The sequence below is a fragment of the Pipistrellus kuhlii genome, unplaced genomic scaffold (assembly GCF_014108245.1).
Source record: "Pipistrellus kuhlii isolate mPipKuh1 unplaced genomic scaffold, mPipKuh1.p scaffold_m20_p_13, whole genome shotgun sequence".
Taxonomy (NCBI): domain Eukaryota; kingdom Metazoa; phylum Chordata; class Mammalia; order Chiroptera; family Vespertilionidae; genus Pipistrellus; species Pipistrellus kuhlii.
In genome coordinates this window covers 38432906-38460037 of record NW_023425438.1, presented here as the reverse complement: position 1 = coordinate 38460037, position 27132 = coordinate 38432906, and the positions used below count along the sequence as shown (strand labels likewise).

Here is a 27132-nt window from a genome sequence, read left to right as displayed (position 1 = left end):
ATATATATATACACTATACAGTAAGTATGAATGTCAGCACTTGAAGAACATGCGGAAGGACCGCGCTGGGATCTGGGCGGGTGGGACTTAGCTTCTCTCTCCAGGGGCTGCAGCACTGAGCTCTGAAGGGTCTGTACACGGACTCATGGGCCTGTGCTACCGGCCGCCGCCTAAGGAGGGCGCCACAGCCACTAAGGCCCTGGTGACTGGCCCTGCTTCCTAGTCCGCCTGCGCGTGACGTCATCACCGCGGGCGGCGGCGCGTGCGCGCTAGCCCGGAGCCCGGTGGGCGGTGCCTGCGCAGTACCCGGCAGCAGCTTCCGGCGGAGGGTCTTGTTTTGGGGCCACGGAGCTGTGGGCGCTGTCGGCGTTGGGCGGGCGGTGTCTTGGGGTCCACATGAGCCAATGGCATCGTGCGGACCGCGGCCGGGGCCGGGGGCGCGCCTTTTCTGGACGTCCTTCGCCGAAGGCTCCGGGCAAGAAGAAGGGCGGGAACCACATCCCCGAGAGGTAAGGTGGCGTGGCCCCTGGGCCTGGCCCTCCCGGCCCCCGGCCCCCCGGCCCGGGCTTCCTCTCTCCCGGCCCCTGCCCGTCAGCCCCGCCGCGCGCTGGGCCTGTCCTTTGCTAGGAGGCTTTGATCCTGTCGGTGCCCCGCCCACAGGAGTTGAAAGGGACCGTCTGTGTTTCTGACTGTTCTATATTTTTTTGTTGATTTCAGAGGGGAAGGGGGATGGAGAGGGCGAGGAAGAGGGGAAGAGATAGAAACACCAATGATGAGAATCATTAGCGGCCTCCTGGACGCCCCCCATTGGGCATTAAGCCAGCAACCTGGGCATGTGCCTGACAGGGAATCTAACCCCTGGAATCTAACCTCTGGAATCTAATCCTGACCTGGTTCATAGGTCAAGGCTTAACCACTGAGCAACACTGGCTGGGCTCCCATCCTTTTATTTAAAAAAAAAATTACATTATATATATATATATATATATATATATATATATATATTTATTTATTTTGCTGATTTTTTACAGAGAGGAAGAGAGAGGGATAGAGAGGGTGAAACATCGATGAGAGAATCATCGACAAGCTGCCTCTTACACACTCCCCACTGGGGATGTGCCCGCAACCAAGGCACATGCCCCTGACGGGAATCGAATCTGGGACCTTTCAGTCCACAGGCCGACACTCTATCCACTGAGCCAAACCGGTTTCGGCACCCCCATTCTTTTAAAAGCTAGGTTCTGCCAGGAGGCTGGGTTTACATCTGTAATACTCTCAATAAAAATACATTTTAAAAAAATTAAAAGGAAAAAAACATAGAAAAGCGAGGCCCTGCCCATTGCCCTTTCAGGTGAAATGAAAATGAAAGGGTTGCTTTTGAAGATGGGGCTGTCAGTTTTGGGGATACTCATTAATTACTAAAATAGAGCTCCCCACCCCCTTGATTCCAGAAGTTGTGGCATTCCAGAAGTTGACTGACTATTAAGTTTGAGTTTAAAACCCACCAGTATCGTTGAACTTTTAACCGAAAAAGTAAAAAGTGTACTGTTGCTTCCTAATAGGCTCATATAGGTTCAAATGATTAACGTTGAGCCTTTGCTTATTTTAAGTACAGCCAACCCTTCTTCACTCCTTCACACCTTCCTGTCCTCCACCTCATACCTCATTAAGTCCCCTTCATTTTATCTCCTGAAAATACTGCAATATTCCAGTTTCTCTCCATCAGCATCCTAATACAGAACTTGCCTGTTAGGTCTTCGATGGCAGTTAAGTCCTCATTATTAGAAGTATATCCATCTACTCTTGTTTCCTTCCAGTCCATTCATTTTTTTAAAAATATTTTTTTATTGATTTTTTTACAGAGAGGAAGGGAGAGGGATAGAGATAGAGAGTTAGAAACATCGATGAGAGAGGAACATCTACCAGCTGCCTCTTGCATGTCCCCTACTTGGGATGTGCCCACAACCAAGGTACATGCCCTTGGCTGGAATCGAACCTGGGACCCTTGAGTCCAAAGGTTGACGCTCTATCCACTGAGCCAAACCAGTCAGAGCCCAGTCCATTCTTCACACAGCAAATCTTTTTAATAGGCAAATTGGAACATTGCTTATAAACATCACTTACTCAAAATCATGTTTCAAGAAAAAACAACTCTTTACCTTGGCCTTTAAAACTCTGTACTCTCTAGAATGCAGTCTGGTTCTCCAGCCCCCATTTGTACAACTTTTGCCCTCACTTCCAGAGCTTCAGATATACTGAATCAACTTTAGCTCATTCTAACTCATCAGACAGAAGTCAGCTCAAATATTATTTTTCACTGTGACTCCTAGCATTATTAAGTGAAGTTCAGTGTCACTGTCCTATTGGGTTTTCTTTTTAACACGTGAACTCGAAGTTTCCTACTGATCCATTATTATGACATCAGTTGTATGAGGAATAAAAGTAAACTGAGCCGAAACTGGTTTGGCTCAGTGGTAGAGCGTCGGTCTGTGGACTGAAAGATCCCAGGTTCGATTCCGGTTAAGGGCATGTATTATACCTTGGTTGCGGGCACATCCTCGGTGGGGGTTGTGCAAGAGGCAGCTGGTCGATGTTTCTCTCTCATCGACGTTTCTAGCCTTCTATCTCTCTCCCTTCCTCTCTGTAAAAAATCAATAAAATATATTAAAAAAAAAAAAAGTAAACTGTGAAAGAATTGAAAAAGTGAAAGAGTTGTGTTTAAACTATTTCAGTTAAGTATTTACTAGGAGCCTGATGCACAAAATTCGTATGGGGGGTGGGGGGGAGGGGTTAAGTGGCGGGGTGACCCTCAGCCCGACCTGCATCCTCTGCAACCTGGGAGCCCTCAGGGGATGTCCTACTGACGGCTTAGGCCTTCTCCCCGTGGTTCTCTGCTCTCTGTGGACCTGCCTGCTTGATGCCACCGCAGGCCCTGGTGTCTGCTCCCTGTGGGGGCCCTTCAGGGGACTCTTGACCCTCGCTGCCACAGCCAGGGGCAGGCAGGGCCTTGCTTTCTGCTCGCTTGCTGCAGGGGATGTTCCTGCCTGCCTCTGGCTTCTCTGCCCCTGTGTGCATAGGCCCCGAGTGGCCAGGGGGTCGGTCCAGGACCCCAGCCGCTCCTGCCTATTTGCAGGCCTACAGGCTCAGAGCGGCCTGGCTCCCGAGGACACAGGCTGCTTTTTGCTGGTGTGCTCACAAGTGGCCACCCTGCACCCAGTGGCTCTGCACCTGCAAATGAACCCGTCTTTGCTGGGTTAATTTGCATACCCACTCCTGATTGGCTGGTGAGCGTCTCGGAGGTATGGTTAAATTGTAGTTTCCTTTTATTAATGTAGATGCCACCTTAGTATTCAGGACCAGGCTGGGTTTTACCAGGGATATAGAACTCGCAATCTCTGGTGTTAGGTATTCCTCATTTGTTGAGCTCTTTGCGCTGTTTGGTGCCTTGTACATTTTTTCAAGATCGGAAAACAGGAAGAGGGGAAATACAGGTAACTGGGTTGGGATGAATAAGTGGAGCGGCAAAGAGAAGAGGGGACTGAGGCGTCCTCATTCTGTGCTGGGAGAAAGGCTAAGAGAATTTGGCTAACACAGATGTATTAACAGGTGGCAAGACTATCTCCCTCTTGGACAGAGGATGCCTGGGACCCGTTTCATTGCTTTCAAAGTTCCTTTGAAAAAGGTAAGCAAAAATTAACCAGTTAACTGCCATGTGACCAAAATGGAAACCATCCCCACATGCCATGATATTTTGAATTTAATTTAAAAAATAAATTTGCAAAGAATATTATTTAAAAATATATATTTTACTCACAATTTGGGTGTTCTTGAATATTTTAAGCTGAAAATTCTCACAAAAAATGATTTTAAAGTTGGACAGGGCTGCCACTAAAAAAAACACAACCATTTTTATAGACGTGTGTGGTGTGTGGGGAAGGTCCCCCATTTGTGTCCACAGACACTTACGGTGTATAATTAATTAATTCAATATTTTTTTAGAATTCTGAATTCACCATATAGGATGGTGATTCTCCATTCCATCACACTCCATTTTCTCTTTTTATTGTATAAACTTTGTATTTTGCCTTTTACTATACTGAAATTCATAGATACTAATAAATACAAGCCACTTCCATACTTAATTTAAAAAAAAAATCAGCTGAAACCAGTTTGGCTCAGTGGGTAGAGTGTCGGCCTGCGGACTGAAAGATCCTAGGTTCGATTCCGGTCAAAGACATGTACCTTAGTTGCGGGCACATCCCCAGCTGATCGATGATTCTCATCAGTGTTTTTAACACTCTATCCCTCTCTCTTCCTCTCTGTAAAAAAATCAATAAAATATATATTTTTTAAAAATCAGTGCTATAACTATAATACAAGGAAGAAATAAAAGAATTTACAATTAAGTAACATATATTTCAATATGTAAATATTTAGGCGTAACTATATTAGAAATAGAGAAATAATCAGTTACTTGCTCTATGAATGCAAAAATTGCAAATGCAGACTTGGTTAGGTGGGTTTCCTTGACAGTGAATATCTCTTAGTAGATTTCCAAATAAAACCAAGTTCATCCTTAACTTAATAATAAGGTGATTATTATCCTGGAAAGTTCAATGTACATTAACCTGTTAACCTGTTAACCGAGGAGTTCCTTTTTAATTACACAACGTATAACGGGCGCATACTCTTTCACTAGGACGTGTCAGTACGTCACGCCCAGTGGACGTAATTTTATATTATTATTTTTTTATTTATACTTAATTAAAATAAATGAAATATATATTTTTTCATTTATATATAAAGCACAAAGGAAAATACAAAATTACAAACAAATAGAAAAGAATACCAACAAAAAAATGAAAACATCGAATTAAAATATTATAAATTTTACAAACAATTATAAAGATTACAAAAAATATATATATTTTTTATTTCTATACACAATAAAAAATATAAAAAAGTTAACAATTACAGAACAATAAACAAAAGCACACAAATGAAATAGAAATATTGAGTTTAAAAAATTGAAATATAGATGTAAAAATTCAAAACTCAACTTCTGTGTGATATATTTTTAAAACAATTGTTGATACATAGTACTACCTTACAATCCAGACACCAGTATGTAGATTCTTTCCTAATACCTTTTTTGTAGCAAACTCGGCATTTCCTGGATTTAGTTTTTCCTATATCACTTTTCATTTGTTCTGGAAAATGCCTTTCAACTAAGCGTGATGGTTTAGATTAGGGGTGTCGAACTCAATCAGAGAAGGGGCCAAAATCTAAAATCCAGCCTAAATCGAGGGCTGAATGGTTTACTGAACAGTCATAAACTGTCATTGTGATGGAAACACAGCGGAGTGCAGTGATGACAGCGCGGTGCGGGCCACATTGCAAGGCCTGGCGGGACGGATTTGGCCCGCGGGCCTTGTGTTTGACACATGTGCTCTAGGTGTAGGGATGACGCTCCAACCAGCTGAGCCACACCAGCCAAGGCTGAAAATTGTATTTTTGTTTGACCTAAGAAAGGAATAGATGGGGAAAGCATTTGACCAATTAAAAAATGGTGAGAAGAAATTCCATGTCTCATTAAACTGCCCAGCATAGCATGGATTAGCATCAGAAAAAGTCCACTTTCTTTTTCTTTTTTTTTGTTTTGTGTTTTAGAAAAAATCTACTTTAAATGTATTGGGAATTTATTTAATTTGTAACTCATATGATGTCATTATAAAAAGCATCTTTCAGCTCGGTGTATTTAAGTGATTTCATTCAGTATTGGGATTAGGACACCACAAAGCTGTATAACTACTCCCAGGGCAGTCTAACCTATTCATGTTGTAGGATTAGGGAGATACATTACTCCTGTGTAGAAGTCAAATGTGACATTGGTTTCCTGTGTGTTATGGAATTCACCTAAGGAAAAGTCACCTCCATACTTGATAATCACTTGTTAAACACTCTGGAATATAAAATAGAATATGTTAAGTGTCAAATGGCCTGGCCAGAAATAACAAGGAATTCAAAAGAGTGGGAAATGATAACAGGGTTAATCAAGGAAAACTTCCTAAAGGGTTTTGACTTAGTTATAAAACATTAGTTATTGCTCAGATACCTGGAGATGATAATTGATCCATCAGCTCCAGATCTTCAAGAAACAGGAGAAATTCTATGCCTTGTTGTAATTAATTTAGTTTTTAAAACTTTTATAATATTATGTGGAAGACTCGACATCATAAGTCATTTAAATCTTTCTACATTCATTCATAAACTTAACTTCATCTCAGATGGTCTGATTCTGAAACTCGTATAGAAAAATACGCTTAAGTAGCCAGGAAAATTCCCCAAAAGAATAATAATGGCGGACGGGGATCTTCTAGCCCTATTTGTATTTAAGTACAGGAGGTTTTTAGGTTAGTGTAACTATTCTGTATGACACAGTAAGGGTAAATACATGTCCTTACAAATTGCTTAAACCCAGACCTTGCTGAGTGGCTCAGTTGGTTGGAGTATTGTCCAGTACACCAAAAGGTTGTGGGTCCAATTCCTGGTTAGGACACATACCTCGGTTGCAGATTTGATCCTTGGTCAGGGGCAACTAATTCATGTTTCTCTTAAAATCAATCTTTCTCTCTCTCCCTCCCTTTCCCCCTCTTCTCTCTAAAAATAACGTTGGGTGAGTATTTAAAAAAAAAAAAATCAGTTAAAACCCATAGAATTACAATGCAGAGTGACTCAATGGAAAATATAGACAGTAATTGGTAATGATGTGTCATGATTGATTCTAACAAATGTACTACACTGATACGGAATGTTGATGTTTGGGAAGGCTGTGTGGGGTGAAGGAGAGAGTGTTTAAGTGAGATCTCTTTACTTTCTGCTCAGTTTTACTGAACCTAAGTGTGCTCTAAAAACGCATGTATTTATTAAAAAACACACACACACACCCCTCTACTGTTGTTACTTGAATAACCAATAAGATCTGTGGAACAGAAGACACAAATAAGCCAAATACAATACATAAAGTCTTTCTTCATATACACATTTAAGAACAATCATAAGTGCCTCTTTTTTTTTTTTTTTTTTTTAATATATTTTACTGCTTTTTTTACAGAGAGGAAGAGAGAGGGATAGAGAGTTAGAAACACCCATGAGAGAGAATCATCGATCAGCTACTTCTTCCACACCCCCTACTGGGATGTGCCTGCAACCAAGGTACATGCCCTTGACCGGAATCAAACCTGGGACCTTTCAGTCCGGAGACAAATGCTCTATCCACTGAGCCAAACCAGTTTCGGCCATAAGTGCTTCTTTATAGGCACTTCACTTGGAGCTGAGATACATGGGACAAAATTGATGTGGTCCCGGCCTTCTGGGAGTTCTATAGTCTGGTTAGGAGACCAACATGAAACAAACACAGTCTGTCTGGAAGAAAGGATTGTAATATTGCTTGTAAATTACAGAAATGTGAAAACTTTCCTTTGAATCTTACCGTATACTAGAGGCCCGGTTCATGGAAATTCATGCAGGGTGGGGGTGGGGAGGTGTCCCTCAGCCTGGCCTGCCCCCTCTCTCAATCTAGGAGCCCTCAGTGGAGGGAGGCGACCCAGTGATCAGGGGAAGATGACGCCCCATCACATCTCTGCTGCTGCCACTGCTGGCAGCACAAGCCTCAACCGGCCCTGGTTATCTGAACCTCGGGCGGCCCTGGGCAGCCGTCATCTGAGGCAGCCCTGGGGGGCTGGGGGGCTGAGAGAACTGAGGGACTCCAGAGGCAGGTGCAAGGCAGGGCTGAGGGGACTGGGCACCGCCATCTTTGAAGGGGTGGCCATCAGTTAGCATATTCTCTCCTTATTGGCTGTGGGCGCCCCCATTTTTGAGGACAGGGCAATTAATTAGCATATTCCCTCCTTATTGGCTGTGGGCGCCCCATCTTTGCAACAGCACGAGGGTCCAATAGCATATTCCCTCTTTATTAGCTAGGATCAGCAGCACAGGACTTAGATAAATGGGTGATATAATACAGAATTTTAAATACCCTTTGTTGTTTGTTATTTTATTCTCTCTGACAGAGTTTTGAAGAGAAACTTGCTCCAGAAGAACGCTTTTCCCCCTTGGACCTTTTTAACAAAATCCAAGAAAGAAATGAAGAACTTGGACTGATTATTGATTTAACATATACTCAACGCTATTATAAACCAGAGGTAACTTAAAAAGAACCTTCTTTCCTGATTCTGTAATAGTTCATAGTAATTAGTAGTTATCACCTTATGCCAAGGTGAATCCATGCATTCTTTCATGGTTAGTAATTGAAAAAGGAAACCAACTGGTTTCCTTAATTAAACATTTCTAATTGCTATCTCAAAATGAGATGAAAGACATGAATTAAACTAATATTTGGCAGTAGACTGTTTGTGATTAAGAAATTCTATAAGTGATCATGTTCTATATTTTGAAAAGAAAGTAAACTTTTCAAAGAATAGTAGAAGCCTTAAAAGAAAAGAGAGGAATGTTCATTATGTCTTTAGCCTTTATTTTAATATATTTTATTGATTTTTAAAAAAAATGTATTTTATTGCCGAAACCAGTTTGGCTCAGTGGATAGAGTGTCTGTCGGTCTGCAGACTGAAAGGTCCCAGGTTCGATTCCGGTCAAGGGCACGTACATTGGTTGTGGGCACATCTCTGGTAGGTGGTGTGCAAGAGGCAGCTGGTCAATGTTTCGCTCTCATAAAGGTTTCTATCAATAGCTCTCTATCCCTCTTCCTTCCTCTCTGTGGAAAATCAATAAAATATATATATTTTTTAATGTATTTGGTTGATTGTTTTATAGACAGGAAGGGAGAGGGATAGAGCGTTAGAAACATCAATGAGAGAGAAACATCGATCAGCTGCCTCCTGCACACCCCCTACTGGGGATGTGTCCACAACCAAGGTGCATGCCCTTGACCAGAATCGAACCTGGGACTTTCCAGTCCGCAGGCTGATGCTCTATCCACTGAGCCAAACTGGTTAGGGCTAGCCTTTATTTTAAGCAGTTGCTTGAGCATGTGTAAGCATCACAGTAAAAAACAAGTTGTTCTCAGAGTTGTATACTTTCTTTCCTACAATCTCTTGATATAATATAGAAACTCATAGACTCTGATGGTCCATTTGGCCTATCAGTGAGAAAGACTTATGCTCCTTTTGACCAGTTCCAAGGCTTGGAAAACAATAACACCTAATGTTTGCTAATGTTTGTGTAGCAATTAGATATTGGGAAAATACTTTCACATACTTTAACTTAGTTAATCCAAACAACCATCATCAGCTAATGAGGTAGTAGTAGTACTGATATTTCTTATTGAGAACTTCACTAAGATGTTGAAACAAGCTCAGAAAAAGAAAAATGAACTCAAATTATTCCTTTTTCTTATTAATATGTAAGTAATATTTATTTTAATCACTCACATATGTACAAATTTTGTAGCATCAAATACATTCACAGTGTATATAACCATCTCCACTGTCAATAACCAAAACTTTCATCCTCAACAAAAGCACTTGTTACTAGAGAATCATACTTCCAGGTCACTTGTGGGAGCGAGGTTCTTATGATAACTTCAGAAAATTGGTTTTCTAAGATCTGCATGGAAGGGTGCGATGTGGAAGAATGCATTTGCATGAGGTTACATTTCTTGAGTTCCAAATTCTCTGCCCCCGTAGCCAGCCCTGGAAAGGCTGCAGCTGGGTTCCAGCAGAGCCAGAAACAAGAGCAGTGATTAGATTTTCCATTTCATGTTGCAGCCAGATGTGGCTCAGCATTCAAGTTAATTCAGGTCCATTAGTCCATGGTGTGGAGCAGGAGCCCCCTGCAGCAGGAATCCCAAGAGGACCCCGATGTGAGGGAGAGATCACACACTTCCTTTGGAAGTTTAAATATTTAAGTATTTTGAGTTTGCAGGTGGCCACACCCATCTTGGCCATTAATTTGTTCCCAGGTATGACTAGCAGACAGGTAGGCACCTTCCCACGTCATTCAGACTTTACTGAGCATCCATCTAAACTGCTTTGTCCACTCCCTCCCCCCATCGATCAGCAGGGAGCAGACTTGGAGAATGTTAAATGTAGCTTTATGGCAAAGCTGTGCAAATGGCATGCCTATATCTAGTCTTCCCTTTCCTCCTTTTCTGTCAAATAATAACCAGGCTATTATATCAGCATCACACTGAACCATTAAACAATAACAGCCTCATTTCCTCTCCCCTCAGTCCCTAGTAACCTCTTCTATTTTCTTTCTTTTTTTTTTTTTTTAAAATATATTTTATTGATTTTATACAGAGAGGAAGGGAGAGAGATAGAGAGTTAGAAACATCGATGAGAGAGTCATCGATCAGCTGCCTCTTGCACACCCCCTACTGGGGTATGCCCACAACCAAGGTACATGCCCTTGACCAGAATCGAACCCGGGACCCTTCAGTCCCCAAGCTGACGCTCTATCCATTGAGCCAAACGGGTCCCGGCTATTTTCTGTCTCTATGAATTCGCCTATCCTAGGTATCTCACATAAATGTTCACTCATTTGTCTTTCTGTGTCTGGATTATTCCACTAAATGTTTTCAAGGTTCATCCATGGTATAACATGTAACAAAATGACATTCCTTTTTGATGGTGGAATAATCCATGTGTGTATATACCATATTTTGTTTGTCCTTCCATTGATGGGCCCTTGGATTGTTTCCACCTTTGGCTATTATGAATCATGTTTCTATGAATATGGGTGTACACATATTTGTTCAAATCCCTGCTGCCAAATCTTTTAGATGGAAAGATAGGAATGGAATTAGTAGTTCTGTTTATCCTTTGAGAATCTGCCAGACTGTTTTCCACAGTGTCTTCTTGTTTTTAAATAATTATCATAAATTTTAAACATATATAGCAGTAGACATAATACTGTGTTTCATCTGCACTTCTACTTGTTTCTCTCCATTCCATATTATTTTGAAGCAGATCCCAGATACAGTATTTTACCTTGTACATTTTTGGCATTATATTTAAAATATAAGACTTTATTTGTTAATATCATTCTTTAATATTAAATATCCAGTCTGTATACAGATTTACATTTATCAATCTCATTAAAAAATTGTTTTTAAGAATTTGACTTGGATTCAATAAGGTTCACACTTTACAGTTGATTTTTAGGTCTCTGAAGTCTTATTTAATCTCTAGGTTCTCCCTCCATGTCTCTTTCACTTTCCTTTATTTCCCCCCTTGAATTTTATGTTTTGGAGAAACTAGCAGTTTGTCTCCCATGGTTTGAATGATTCTGTCTCCAGATATTGTTAAAATATTCTTCAGTGCATTTATTTTAAACTAGAGGCCTGGTACACAAAATTCACGCACTCGGGAGGGTCCATCAGCCCTGCCTGTGCAGTAGGACATCCTTAGAGCTGCCATGGAGGTGGGAGAGGCTCCCACCACCGCCACTGCGCTCGCCAGCCGTGAGCACAGCTTCTGACTGAGCGGCACTCCCCCTGTGAGCACACTGACCACCAGGGGGCAGCTCCTACATTGAGCATCTGTTCCTTGGTGGTCAGTATGTGTCATAGCGACCAGTCATTCTGCCATTCTGTCTATTTGCATATTAGCCTTTTATTATATAGGAAGATTGGTATTTGGATCTAGAGCACATGTGTCAGACACAAGGCCCACGGGCCAAATCCGTCCCGCCAGGCCTTGCAATGTGGCCCGCACCACGCTGTCATCACTGCACTCCGCTGCGTTTCCATCACAATGACAGTTTATGACTGTTCAGTAAACCATTCGGCCAGCGATTTAGGCTGGATTTTAGATTTTGGCCCCTTCTCTGATTGAGTTCGACACCCCTAATCTAGAGGCTTGATCAGATTCAGGCTTGGTTTTTTGTTTTTGCTTTTATTCTTTGTAAGACAGTTTCATAGGTGATGATGTGTTCTTCCATAGAGGCATATAAGTGATGGCCTCTTTCTGTAATAGTAGCAGTCACTGATGATTGATACCTACATCCAGTAATTCATTTTGGGCTTCAAAAATGGTTAATTCTCTGTTCTTTTTTCATTTATTAGTTGGGTATGTTTCTGTCAAAAGAAGCTTTCCCTCGTCAGCTATTTGATTGCCCAGTTCTAGAGACACGAATCTTCCTTCTTCAATCATTTTTAAAATAATGAGTTGATTCACTAATATCTTCCAGTCATGACTAGTTAGATTTATTTTATTGTTTGTTTTGTTTCATTAGGAACTTCATTGCAATTTTGACATATCATGACATTTGTTGTTCCTTTGCTTTTCAGTTAGGATATGTGTTTGTATGGTTTTGTTGTTGTTTTAAATGTTTTTATTGATTTTGGAGAAAGAGGAGAGAAACTTAGATTGGCTGCCTCCTGCACACCCCCTACTGGGGATTGAGCCTGAAGCCCAGGAAAGTGCCCTGCCCAGGAATACAACCTGAGACACCCTTGGCGCACAGAATGGTGCTCAACTCACTGAGCCACACTGGCGATGGATGTATGGTATTTTATTATTTATTTATCAACATATTTTATTGATTTTTTACAGAGAGGAAGGGAGAGGGATAGAGTTAGAAACATCAATGAGAGAGAAACATCCATCAGCTGCCTCCTACACACCTCCTACTGGAGATGTGCCTGCAACCAAGGTACATATCTTGACCAGAATTGAACCTGGGACCCTTCATTCCAAAGGCTGACGCTTTTTCCACTGAGCCAAACCGACTAGGGCAATCTATGGTATTTCTTTTAATAAATAGTTGTTAATTGATTTTAGAGAGAGAGGAGGGAGGGAGAGAGAAAAAAATCATTGATGTGAGAGAGAAACATCTTGGATTGGCTCCCTCCTGTATGTCCCCTACCAGGGATCAAGCTCACAACCCCAGCGTGTGCCCTGACCAAGAATCGAACAGGAATTGACCTTTATGTAAAATACATCACAGGTTCATACTGATATTTTTCTTTATAAGTTCAGAAGTGCAGGGTTTTCATTTAACTTTCTTTCTATTTTAATCAGTATCACTTTCTCCTATCCACTTCTCAACAGTGCTTGAAATTACCTCAATCTAACAATTTAATTCCAAGTCTTCTGATTCTGTAATAATTAAATCACAGTTGCTTTATGGTCCTTGAAATGTAAAATAATAGGTAGAATTATTTATATAACTTTTGGTTACATATGCATTCATTCACATGAATTTTGCTTTCATTGTTGTATACTTATTGACTAATGAAAATCTAGTGATACTTCCTGATTGAAGCAGCTTTGGGAAAAATTGTTTTTTTTATCAGAATTACTGACAAACTAAGTTTATTATAATCTCTTGATTTATATTTTGGCTCTTCTAATTACTTTTTAATTCTTCCCCTGCAAATAAAATAATATACATTTTAATGGTTTTGCCTTATAGGACTTACCAGAAACAATTCCTTACTTAAAAATTTATACGATTGGTCATCAGGTGCCTGATGATGACACTGTTTTAAAATTCAAATGTGCTGTTAATGGGTTTTTGAAAGAAAATAAAGATAATGGTGAGTTGTGTGTGTGCTTTCCACTCCCCCTCTCCCCCCCTTTATCTGGACTTTGGTATTCGTTTTTAATTAGGTTGGGAATTTTAAATAATTTTAACAGTTCCTATATTTGGCCTGTTGTATTTGATAATACAGACCTATCAGGTGGTGGTAATAGGATAAGATGTTTGTTTTGTTTTGTTTTGTTTTTTGTAAGAATAATGGAATTCTTTGTTTTTTCTTTTTTATTGTTTTTTAGAGAGAAAAGGAGAGAATTGAAGGGGGAGATATGGAAACATTGATGAGAGAGAAACAGCATTGATGAGCTGCCTCCTGAATGCCCCCCACTGGGAATTGAGCCTGGAAACTTGGGCATGTGCCGTGACTAAAAATCGAATGACAGTGACCTTTTGGTTCCTGGGTCAATGCTTAACCACCGAGTCACACCCGCTGGGCAAGATGTTTGTTCTTTTATTGTTAAAAATAAACAGTTTAGTTTGGAAAGTGGGTTTAGTGAGAAATATGAACTTATCTGTCTTTTTTTTTTTTTTTAAGATATTTTAATGGGAAATACATAATCAAATTAAAATGTTCTTTTGTGTTATTTATTAAAAGGTTAGTAGTGGGTGGAATAAAACATTAGAATCTCAGCATCTTAGAGTGGGTAAAAGAAAATAAAAGGTAAATGTTTAAAGTGAGACAGACCTTTAGAAGCAAAATAAAATGGAATGGACTAGTGGAATTGCATCCTCATCATTTGTATTTAAAATATTCCTGCTGTTTTTCCAATTTGGGCACAATTAAGGAAGGTCATGGTCACCTCTTGTAGTTAGTTTTCAGATGGGAAGAACTTAAAAAAGCTGGTTTTCTTGTTCTGTTTTAAGATCTACTTGACTGTATTTGAAAGCAGATCTCTGTAGCTTTTGAATTTTAAGCACTCAGTTGACTTTTTATGGCATGTAGCTATCATGGTGTTTGCCACATTTTAAGACTGAGGAACCTTTTTTCCTTTGGAAAACCATACATCCATAGGACAAAGTTTTCACTGTCCTCTTTCTAAATTTAGCATAAGGAGTATACACTTTATTAAGTAAATCTGACATTATACACACACACACACACACACACACACACACACACACAGAGTAGGGGAAGAATAGAGATAGGGGGTAGGAGGAAAGAGATAAATGGTGTCAATGAGTTTTAAGATAAATTTTCAAACTATCACCTAGTCAATTAATGTAGGCACTAGTTCTTAAATATCTTAAGCCCTGGTCACAGATCTCTGTGCTTTAAATCTTGAGAGGCTAGACTTTGCCTGTGATAACCACAGCATCTACAGGGAGGTAAATGATCTTATTTGTATAAACTGTAGTCACAGAAACAATACCTCTTAAATGTAATGTGGAGCTGCTGGCCTCACTGCTTCCAGGCTTCTGTGTGTGGAACTGGTACTCAGTGTTCCATCTGTTCCCGTGAGGGCTAGAAGATCCACATGAGTTTGTAAGTCTTGGCCTTGCTCATGTTAACACCATGTGTAGTGTGCTGCATAGACTGGCCCCATGTGGTCTGCTTGCATTGTGCTGACTTCACTGTGTCTTGCAGTGCTCCCTGCTGTAGCGTCTCAGGACCTGGCATACAATCCATTCTATACCCCTGCTCTAAGCCCCTCCCACAGATACCAGACTCCTGATGAAGAGGAACACCCTATACAGTCCACTCCCTAGACCTGGTAGACTCAGAAAACCTATTGATTCAGTAAATACCTGAGAGCCTATTGGGTTTATTATTAGGGTATGTATGGGTATTTGGACGTTTTTGTTTTTCTTCAACTTTCCTTTTCTATAATTAAATCAGTTCAGACAAATGAGTTTTGTCTCAGTGGAGTTTTACTGTAAGTACCTAACCAGGCCTTTCACAGTCTATAATATTGCCTCTAATTGGGGGCTGTGAAAAATTTCCTAGGCCAATGAATTTTGACTTTATAGTAGATCATTATAGTATGTTCCTAAAAACAAAACAAAACAAAAAAACCCCACATTTCTCTTCAGAGTCATTTATTTTCAGGTAGTGGTAGGGTTGTGGTAACTTATAAATGTTACTCTTCAGAAAACTGTATAACTTGTTTCTAGGATACTTCATTTATTTAACGCTACATTCCCTGTTTTATAGACAGACTTATTGGTGTCCATTGTACCCATGGTTTAAACAGGACTGGCTACCTCATCTGCAGGTGAGTTTCCAACCCTAAGAGGCAGACCATGGCTAAGTTGTTTCATTTAAATAATGTAAATTATTTGCAAAAATGTAATTCGTATAGAAATGTATGATGTAGAAAGCAAGCTTGTCCCCCACCCAGAGATTACCACCATTAAGTTAGTACATATGTTTTCAGACTTTAAAAATGCAAATCTAAGCATATACATGTAATTTAATAGTATCATATTTAGACATTCTGTTTTATAATTTAATATATGGTGAACATACTCCTATGAAAGTATTTGGAGACCCCATTTTTTTTTATGGTTACGTTGTTCCTTTGCTAACTGATTAACATAAGAATTAGAAGATTTTCATACTATAAAACATTAAAATAATGAACATTCTTCTATGAACATCTTTGAATATATTGTTGTCTCAGATAATTTCACTCAGAATGGAATTTCTGAATCAAAAAGTTTATTATGCTTCCCCCCCCCCCAATGTTGTTACAGTGTATTGATTTGTGTTCATTCACAAAATAATTATGGAGCATCTGTTATATGTAAGCATGGTGCTGGGTGCTCGCAAAAAGACTTATGAGACTTTGTGAGCAAAGAGACTTGACTTACCCTTTGTGGATCCTAACAGTCTAGAAAGGGAATAAGCTATTCAAGAATCATACCTATGCATATAGAATTACAAATAATGCAAGTGCCAAGAAGGAGAGGGACATGGATATTAAAAGAGTATATTAATAGGAGAATTTGACCTCATCATGGAGGTTAAAGAAGGATTTATTGTGAGGTTTGATCTAATATCTGAAGGAAAGTAGGTATTATATTAATAAGACAGGGACACTGGGGAGAAGTTCTAAGCATGAGGAAAAGTAAAGACCCTTAACAGGAATGCATATACTGTGTTGGAGGAACTGGCTAGGGAGGCTGGACCATGGAGGAAGCATGGCATTAAAATACGATAGACTAGAATAGGTAGGACCTAGATAGTGCAGACCTATGTTTAAGATTTTAGACTTTATCGTAAAAAAAAAAAAAAGAAAATCATTGAACTCTCTTCTTTGAGGAGGGTGAGTTAGTGTAGAACATAATCAGTTTGCCTTTTCAGCCTATTTTGGTATTGAGTGCAGAATGCAATACAGGGGCACAAGCATGGAAGCAAGTAGACACATTAGGAGGCTTTTGTTGAAATTAAGGCATAATGGTGGCCTCACCCAGGGTGTGGTGGTCATTTTGGTGGACAGATGTGGACAGATTCTAGAGAAAGCAGTGATAGATTGTTTGGATTGGTGGTGGGTTGAAAGTGAGGATAAGGAAGAAATGGCTGGCAGTGATGGTGACTTCTAAGTTTCTGGCCCATACAGTTAAATAATATTTTTTAGATAATACGTTTTAGATATGATATTAATTTTCCCCCCAATTTGTCTTTGGCTGTTGGTTAATTGGCTCATTTCTACATACTTAGAATAAAGCCTTTTTGTGATCATACCGTGTTTCCCCGAAAATAAAACATCCTCCGAAAATAAGACCTATTTACAGGTTTCCTTCTGAGTGAAATATAAGGCATTCCCCCAAAATAAGGCCCCCCCAAGCTCTGTCTCAGAATGAAAATTAATTTACCGTAAACTGGTCGCTAGAGTCGCCCCGACTGGCGTCTAGCAACCAGTGACGTTAAGCGGAGTCCTGACGTCACTGCTGTGTGGAGGCGGAGTGGAGGTCGGAGTGAGTGGTGAGCGCAGGGCGGGAGAGAGGAGGAGACTTTTGCAGATGTGTATAGAAGAACAGGAGGATTAGAGCGGATGGGACATGGCGAAGGTGGTGAGTGCTGGTCTGTCTCTGGTGACACTACCTGATGCTCGCTGCCGCCCTCATGATGACTGAAGGTTCTCAGTCAGTGGCAGATCCTGCTCCAGCCCAGATCCAGGCCCCAGCAAGCCCAGTGACAGCCCCAGGCAGGCCCCAGGGGGTAAATGTCTGATAAAGGGGTTGGGGGGAGGTCTGGTGAAGGTGTTCAGTGGCACAGGGGTGGGGGGAGCGGGATCACTTAAAATGATGCAGGAGGATCAGAGGGGGCAATCAAAATGACACAGGAGGATCAAAAGGGGTTACTAAAATGGTAATCCCCCCTCTATTCTCCTGTGCCATTTTGATTCCCCACTCTAATCCCCCCTGTGTCATTTTAAGTGATCCCCCTCCCCCCACCTTGATACCCCAATTCCTTTTTTTTTACCCCTAGAAATGAGCACAAAAAGAAAAAGCTACTCTGTGGAGTACAAGAAAGGAATCGTGGAAGACTCTTGGGGCCAAAATCTTACTGCTTTCTGCAAAGAGAAGATGTTGAGTATCTGATTAGTCCGAAAATGGCGAGCAGAGTATGGTAACCTCATTGAACAAGTAACAAGGGAAATGCTAAAAAGTGCAAGTGTGGATCAGGTCGGCAACCATTATTTTCTGAGCTGGAAGACCTGATCTGCGAATGGGTTGTTGACAGGAGAGCAAAGGCTTTGGTTGTGAATAGGGCTCAGATTCAAGAATTTGCCCTTGCAATGGCACCACAGTTTGACATAGCCCCCGAAGACTTCAAAGCATCACAACACTGGCTGGATAATTTCCTTTAGCGAAGTGAACTGTCTATAAGAAGATCTACAACATTGTTTAGGTTGGAAGATACTCAAGTTATTAAGCGAGAGCACTTGCATTCAAGTCCTTTATTGATGATGCTGACTTCTCTAAATACAATCTTTCCAACATGATTGCTATGGATGAAACTGTAGTGTTTATGGGCCAATCATCTCAAACAACAATTGAACACAGGGTGCCTCCTTAGTGTGCATTCCCTCCACTGCTTACGAAAGTGCATGTGTTTCCTATATTTTGGCAATTCGTCTGGATGGCACTAAAATCCCACCTTAATCATTTCTAAGGGCAAGAAGGAAAAGATTGAACGTGTTTTGGGCGTTTTTATTCTTGAAACTGAAAAGCCTGGGCCACATGAGCAGTTATAAGGAAGTGGGTCGATTTAATGCTGCCACTTGTTATGTGAAGGAGCCAAAGAGGTCTGCTAGTCTGGGATGCAGCCAGCACTCACTGTGCTAAAGACATGAAGACATTTCTTCACAAAAGAAAAATAGATCAGATAATGATTCCCACAGGAATGACGGCCTATCTCCACACTCTTGATATTGCAATAAACAAGCCATTCAAAGACAATTTGTGCATGGAAATTAATGACTACGGTACATTGAAAATAGAATGGAGAGAAATCAGCGTGGAAACTTTGTGAAACCTAAACTGCAAGAAGTTGTGACTTGGGTGAAGAATTCATGGGAGAAAATCACTGATAGTTGCATTGCAAATGCACTGCGAGCAGGCTACCTTGACAAGAAGTACTCATTTAAAGACAGTGCTATTGCTAAACATGAGAGATTTGGTCCACTGATTCTGAAAGAAATGGAGTCACAAGAAATTCACCAGGAAATTCAGGAATTGGATTGTTATGATAATGTTCCAGAAGATGATGACATGATTGTCATTAAATAAATCAGTAAATTCTTGATACTGTAGGATTCACAGTTTGTCTGGTTTGTGTTGACAACTACCGTACTACTGTACCGTATACAGGTAATAAATTTCCTTTATTTTCATTTAACAATAAATGTGTACCGTATTCTTCTTCATGGAAAAATAAGACATCCCCTGAAAATAAGACCTAGCGCATCTTTGGGAGCAAAAAATAATATAAGACACTGTCTTATTTTCGGGGAAACAGGGTAGTATATCACCCTTTAGTAATTATTGTATTAGATGTGCTGATATTTTCTTATGATTTTTATATCTATTTTTGTAAGTGGAATTGGATTTTAAAATTTTTATATATAGATGACTCAAATTATGTTGTTTTGTTAGGTATTTGATTGATGTAGAAGGCATGAGGCCAGATGATGCAATTGAATGTAAGTATGAAGGTTATCACTGTTTTCCTCTTTTTATAAAAGTTGAAGGTGAGAATGTAGATGAATTAAATTTTGGAAAAAGAAAAGTTAGTAATTCATTTGTTTTGACATAAGATAATCTTTTGCCAAAGTTTATATAGGGATGTATTTGAAAATAATTCGGTATAACAGCTTGAATAAATAATTAGTCAATGAATTTCAGCTCTGACTTGTTTTCTCTGGAAAAGATTTGCTTTTTGTACAATGATTTCTAACATTTCTTCCACTCCTAAGTATTCAATAGGTGCCGGGGGCATTGCATAGAAAGACAAAACTACATTGAAGACCTTCAGAATGGTTCCATCAGAAGGTGAGTTGCATTTTACGTGTGAGTTTAGGGAGATTTGTTTTTATGTCATTATGTTGCACATACCCATTCTTCTTGTAGCTTGTTTACTTTATCAGGGAAACCTAAACAAATAGAAATGGGGTGAGGATGGGATGGTTACTTTCATGGGCCAAAATTTCCTCCTCCTATCCTATATAATAAAAACCTAATAAGAAAATTGTTCCCGGAGGAGAAACCAAGATGGCAGCATAGGGTAGATACCTGAATGCAGCCTACCACAACAAATTTGAATTTAGAACTGGAAGACAGGTGAAACATCGGCCTGAAGTGCTGGACGGCTGGCTGAGAAGAGGCTCTACCATCTGGGAAGGAGAGAAAAGGCATGCTGAACCTCAGGAACTGTGAAGGTGTAGTGAATTGCATGTGTGAAAAGGCGGTCGCCAGACTTGGCTGCTGACTTGCTTGGGGTACACAGAGGGGGCGGGTCAAGTTCGCTACTGGCTTACTCCCTGTGCGCAGAGAGGGCGGACAGCTAATGCGTGGCTAGCTTTCTTGTTCTGGAAGAAAACAGAACTACCCTATTGCTCTGATAGACGGCCCCAGACAGGGAGAGACCAGACTGTCAGGCAGTGGGCAGAGATCTCTTGAGGTGTGTGAAGCCAGCGGCCATTACTGCGGGACACGGAAACCAGACCCTTGTAGGGAAGGGCTGAATAAAGCTTGTCTACACCACCCCTTAACTCTGCCCTATCCAAGCGGAGCACAGAAGCCCTTCAAGTGGCTAGTTTTCTCGTTCGCTGTGAATAGGAATCCTAGGGAGGGACAGACAGGAATCCAAAGCTTGTCTGCACCTATACCAAAGAGGTGCTCACGCCTGCAACCAATCTTGCGGGATTCACCAAGGCTTGGCTGTGCCACCCCAAGACTCCGCTCCATCCAAGCAGAATACAGAAACCCTCCTAGCTGAGGCACTTCTGATCCTCATAGCCAATTGGCTTGGAGATCAACGCTTCCCAGTGATACCAACAACAAGCAAGGTTTAACAACAAGACTGCACACACAGCCCACAAAGGGCTACACCAAGACTGTCCACCTCAGGTAACTGGGAGGCTGACCCACTCAACCATATAGGACACCTTAGCACACAAAGCCACCTACCAACTCAGGGAAGCTGTGAAAATGCCGAGACAAGGAAACAGATCACAAACAAAAGAAATGGAGGACAAGAAGCAACTGGATATAAGTTCAAAACCATGCTTATAAGGTTTTTCAAGAATTTCCTAGAAAAGGCCAATAAAATAAACGAGACCTATGAGGATATGAAACAGGATCAACTAGAAATAAAGAATACATTGTCTGAAATAAAAAATATTATACAGAGTCCTAAAAACAGAATGGAAGATCGCAAAAATCAAGTCAAAGATTTGGAACACAGCCAGAGGATACTTCTCCACAGAAGCAAGAAGATAAGAGAATCCAGAAAGTTGAAGATAGTGTAAGAAACCTCTGGGACAATTTCAAATGAACCAACATCAGAATTATGGGAGTTCCAGAAGAAGAGAGAGAGCAAGATACCAAAAGAATACTGGAAGAAATAGTGAAAGAAAACTTCACCCACCCAGTGAAAGAAATAGACTTACAAGTCCAGGAAGCACACAGAACCCAAAACAAAAGGAATCCAAAGAGGACCACACCAAATACATCATAATTAAAATTCCAAGAGCAAAAGACAGGGAATATTAAAAGCAGCAAGAGAAAAGCAGGTAGTTACCTATAAAGGAGCACCCATATGATTGTCAGCTGATTTCTCAACAGAAACCATGCAGGCCAGACGGGAATGGCAAGAAATATTCAAGGTGATGAATAGCAAGAACCTACAGCCAAAAGTAATCTACCCAGCAAAGCTATCACTCAGAATCGAAGGCCAGATAAAGAGCTTTACAGACAACCAAAAGCTAAAGGAATTCATCACTGCCAAAACAGAATTATATGAATTGCTGAAGGGGGTTCTTTAGGAAGAGGAAGAAGATAAAGATAAAAATTATGATCAACAAATACGTAACTATTAACAAGTGAAGCTAAAAGCCAAAGGAAATAAAAAACCTGATGAACAATATTAACTGGTGAATATAATAGAATCAGAGGTATGGAAGGGGAGTGGACTGACGATTCTCAGGGAAAAGAGGAGTGGGGGATGTGGGAAGAGCCTGAACAAAAACTGTGCACCTATGGATGAGGATAATGGGGGATGGAGAAAGGGCAGAGGGTGAGGTGGGAACCTGGTGGAGGGGAGCAATTCGGGGGGAGGGAAAGAGTAACATTTGTAATAATCTGAACAATAAAGATTTTTTTTTTTTTTTTAAACTGTTCCCTCTGGTGGTCGTTGACTAGGAGTTCGGCCACTCGCTATGATGTGCGCTGACCACCGGGGGTGGTGTGGACATGGCAGGCATCAGCAACACAGTGCTGGCAGTGGGTGGCAGTGCAGGCGCTGCTGACCCCTATGGGCTCTGACAAGAGCGGGCCCACAGTGGGATGGTGGAGCAGTTGAGCCACCAGGGGGCAGATACTCAAGGCTAAGGTGGGTGTGAGCGGGGGCCCAATTGTCCAGCCGATCACCCCGCAGACAGCAAACCGCGATAGTGGGGGGGAGGCGGGGGAGCAGGGCCATCGCCCAGCTCCCAGGTGCTGAGGGAGCTAGGGTGAGGGGGAGCCTGTCCTCGATTGATCACCCCTAAGTGGGATGGTGGAGCATGTGAGGGGGCAGTGCCGGGCCAAATCAGGGTGCCAGGTAGAGCTGTGAGGCTGGGGGTGTGAGCCGGGGCTGCGAAGCTTGGGGTGCAAGCTGAGGTCTAATCTCCACAGGCCACCCCATGGAATCCCACCCATACACAAATTCGTGCATCGGGCCTCTAGTAGACACTATATTGGCCACTACATTTGGAAGGTAGTAATATATGTTAAAAAAAATTCTCTTTGAGGGATCGGAATTCCCGTGTATCCAGATCAAGTGGTTTTGAATATTCACCATATATGATGGAACCAACCCACACCACTAATAATGCTGTTCATCAAGGACCTAGGAATAACATACATTGGACCCAAGGTTACCCAACACCTTCTCGCCATTTCCACACCCAGACCCAAGATTTACAGCAATCAATAAGGTATGTTTGCTTTCTCTTTTTCCAGAATTGAAATAGAAGTGAATAGTATTGCCATAGCCAGTTTGGCTCAGTGGATAGAGCATTGACCTGTGGACTAACGGGTCCCAGGTTCGATTCTGGTCAAGGGCACATGCCCAGGTTGCGGACTCGATCCCCAGTGGGGAGCATGCAGGAGGCCGCCAATCAATGATCCTCTCTCATTGATGTTTCTATCTTTCTCTCCCTCTTCCTTCCTCTCTGAAATTAATAAAAATGTTTAAAAAAAGAGAAGTGAATAGTATTATAAATTAGTGCAAACTAATTTCTCTCTCTCTCTCTCTCTCTCTCTCTCTCTCTCTCTCTCCATATATATATGAAAGCCTAAGCAACCATTTGACTGACGGTAGCTATGACACTCACTGACCACCAGGGGGCAGACACTCAATGCCCAAGCATGAAACAGACTGATGAATCTCAGAGGGGAAGAGGGAGAGTGGGAAGAGATTAACCAAAGATCTTATATGCATACTAGTGGTTAAGTGCACAGATTCACGCACCAGTGGGGTCCCTCGGCCTGGCCTGCACCTTCTCGCAATCTGAGACCCTCAGGGGATATTGGACTGCGGGTTTTGGCCTGATCCCCACAGGCCAGGCTGTGTGCACCGGGCCTCTAGTTATTATGATATTAAAAGCCTAATATGCTAAGTGTCCAGTTATGCATTCGACTGACCAGTCACTGTGACATGTACTGACCACCAGGGCAAACACTCCAACCAGTATGTTAGCTTGCTGCTGGGGTCTGGTCAATCAGGATTGGGTGAGATGGGCTGCACACACCCTGGAGCCCTTCCTTGGTCCCTCACTGGCCGACTGGCCCCGATTGGGACTGGGCAAGATGGGCTGGACACGCCCTGGATGAATCTGTGCACCGGGCCATTTTCAGCTCGATCCCCACAGGCCAGACTGAGGGACCCTACCGCTGCATGTGCCCTGGGCCTCTGGTATTATGATAATGGTGAGGAATTGGCATTTTCTTACAGAACAGCGTCAACCATGAGGTATCTTTTCTTCATATTTTGCATTTAAAGCTGAAAATTGAAGTATAGTATGGGAAATGTGTGACTTTTCAGAGACATTTGGGAAAGGGACTTAGAAATTTTCATTGTTTCTAATGTTAGTTTAAGCCATCAATTTGATGTCACTACCAGATGTCACTACCAGAAAGGATCTTGAATTCTTTGGCTACATTAATTAAGTAAAAATTATAGTAAAAATATAGTAAAAATTCCAGTAGAGAAATTTGCAAAAAAAAATTGAACAGATAAATCACAAACATACCAGTATTTTGACTTGGGAAATAGGAAAAAACCTCAGGACAATTAAAATAGCAAGGTTCTATTCTTTACCTATTAATATAGCAACAGTGTTTTATAAAGCTGTCTGGGGTAGTGTGTCAGGCTGACCTGGATTTGCATCCTGGCTTTGCCTTCACTCGCTGTGCAATCTCGGTTAAGACTTCCAGATTTCTCTTTGCTTATTAATTAAATGTAGATTTTAAGAATACCTACTTAAGAGGGATTTTGTTGACCATTGTATGAACTGAAATGTACTTTAGCACATTATAAAAACTTTCAAGAAGATGTTAGCATTTTTGGAGTGTCATTGGATGCACCAAAAGGTCGTCAGTTCAATTCCCGGTCAGGAGCATATGCCCAGGTTGTAGGATCTAACCCCAGTCTGGATGTGTGCAGGAGGCAATCGATCATTGTTATTCTCTGTCTGTCTGTCTCCCTCCCTCTCTAAAAATAAGTTTTAAAAACACAGCACATTTAAAATGTTGCTTGTGTTGCCAATGGCACTGAAAATTGGTACAGTCCTTTTGAAACACAATTTGATCACCGTAAAAAACGCTCATACCTGGTAATTCCACATTGAGACTGAGGAAATACTTCAAAATATGGAAAAAGTTACATATTTTTAATCATTCAGCACATTTCTCAAACCTCCCTACTACATATCAGATACATCTAGGTACTCAGGATACAGCAGTATATGTTCTGAGATGTTGAACCCAAAGTTATTTACCATGGTGAAAAAGTAGGAACACCTTACATTTCTAACAGTGAAGAGTAGCTGGGTAAATTTTGTCCATACTGTGACATTTTATAAAGCCATGAAGGGTGTTAGCTCACTTATGCTAACTTTGGGTTCTGAGCCCAGGCTGTTTCGTGGGTGGGGATGGAGGGAGGGGACTCGGCTTCAGTCCCTGGGCCCTGTGGTGTGGCCGGTGCCAACTGCCGGGCACCTGGATGGGGGTGTGGTGGTCTGCGTCCTTCACTTCCTGAACCTCCAGCTGCATCTCCTTGGCTTCAGTGAATGGACGGCCCTGAGGGCTGACAGCTGGGGGCCAGGACAGGACTGCGTTCACTTTCAAATTGCCCTGCCAACACGGTGCTCAGTGAAGTGGTAAAACCAAGTCTCCCCAAATGGTTTTTCCAAACATTGTTTGAGAAGTGAGCACCAGCCAGCAGGCCTCCATCAGTCCTTCGGGCCAGTGGTTAACGTGGGGGGTCTGTTTGAGAACTGGGGTTCGGTTCTTCACCACACAGGCCTGTACCGCCATTTATTGTATAAAGCCTCTTAATAAATTTATGTGATGTGTGCCCCTTTTAAGTTCAAAAAAAAAAAATAGGTTATGATTTAACAGTAAAAAAAAGACATATTAACCAGTCTAACTAGGTTAGGTAGGATTGAGAGTTAGGGGGCATGAGAACATTATTTTTCTTCTCTGAAATTTTAAATTTCTTTTGTATTATTACATTAGATTTACTTATCTTACTTTTGAGACAATTATATTTAAATCTTTCTAAATTTGTTGCATGTACCATGGTTAAAATTTCTATGCTTTATAATTGATTTATATATCTATTTCTTTATAAAGTGAAAGCAGCTTTATGTTTTCAGAAGTAAATAGCTCATTCTGTCTCATGCCAACCTGCCAGTCTTGGAAAGAAAGTGTCTGATTAGAATAGTGCGGACATTTTCTCTGTCGTAAAAGGTGGAAAAGCTCCTGGGAATCTGTTGTACACAGAGACCTTATGGTAGGTTACGTAACTGCATTGCTTTTAATGTACCTTCAGAATAACTCATAAAGATGGATTTCTTAAAGAACTGAAAACCCAAAGATTAAGCAGTTTATTTGCCAAGGTCACACATGTAGAAAACAGTAGATCTGTGTATTATTTTACAAAGCTCATTATATAGTTTATTAAAACTAATAGTTTATTATGTTTTGTTTTGTTTAAGAAAATTTCCACAGAATCAGACCGTTTACCAGAGAGGCCATAACCCTCCTCCCCCTGCCCCCCCCAGAGAGGACTATTCACAAGGAAACTACTCTTGGAATGTACAGCCAAATGCCAGTCACCTAGCCCAGAACCAGAGGTGGTGTCCTGGCAGTTACTATGGACTACCCTACCCAGCCTACTATGGATGGACCCAGTGACGACGCACACTGTCCTGGAAATCTGTCGGGAGGCAGCAGGACTGAATACAGTTGAAGTGACTTTTATACAATCAGGTCAAATGGGGTTTATAATCTATTTTTTTCTACCTTAAGTTCAAACATAAGACAAAATTATATTAATACTTAACTCTTTGCAGTATTTGCAATACTGAAGGAAATAATCTGTTCAAGTCTTAATATTTTCAAAATAACATGTTATTTTAGAACTGATCAAGTAATAAAGAACATCCACTGGACATAATTTTTAAGGATTCTATCTTTTCTGTGCATTTTCTTTTGACTAAATTTGTGTTATGAATGTGTGTACACAAAAATTTGTAGTCATTTTCTATTGATCAATGATTAACAGTATTTATTTTTTTTGTTTTCTTATCCCTAACTGTTCAAGATTTCTATTAAAATTAGCTAGGAGACAATCTCTTT

The 27132-nt window shown here is 41.0% G+C and overlaps 1 protein-coding gene across 2 annotated transcripts; it reads left to right on the top strand.

Annotated features, from left to right (window-relative positions):
- Positions 1 to 293: 293 nt before the first annotated feature.
- Positions 294 to 26950, top strand: DUSP11 (dual specificity phosphatase 11). Of its 2 annotated transcripts, XM_036435729.2 has the most exons (9): positions 295 to 509; positions 3607 to 3682; positions 8073 to 8204; positions 13438 to 13561; positions 15713 to 15773; positions 19663 to 19709; positions 19983 to 20058; positions 23019 to 23204; positions 26490 to 26950. In XM_036435729.2, exons 1-9 carry the CDS (start codon positions 397 to 399, stop codon positions 26686 to 26688), a joined length of 1014 nt encoding a protein of 337 aa, XP_036291622.1. In that variant the 5' UTR covers positions 295 to 396; the 3' UTR covers positions 26689 to 26950. The 2 variants fall into 2 exon arrangements, with proteins under 2 accessions (XP_045436871.1, XP_036291622.1); XM_045580915.1 differs by lacking the exon at positions 8073 to 8204 and having other exon boundaries at positions 294 to 509.
- The last annotated feature ends 182 nt before the right edge of the window (positions 26951 to 27132 follow it).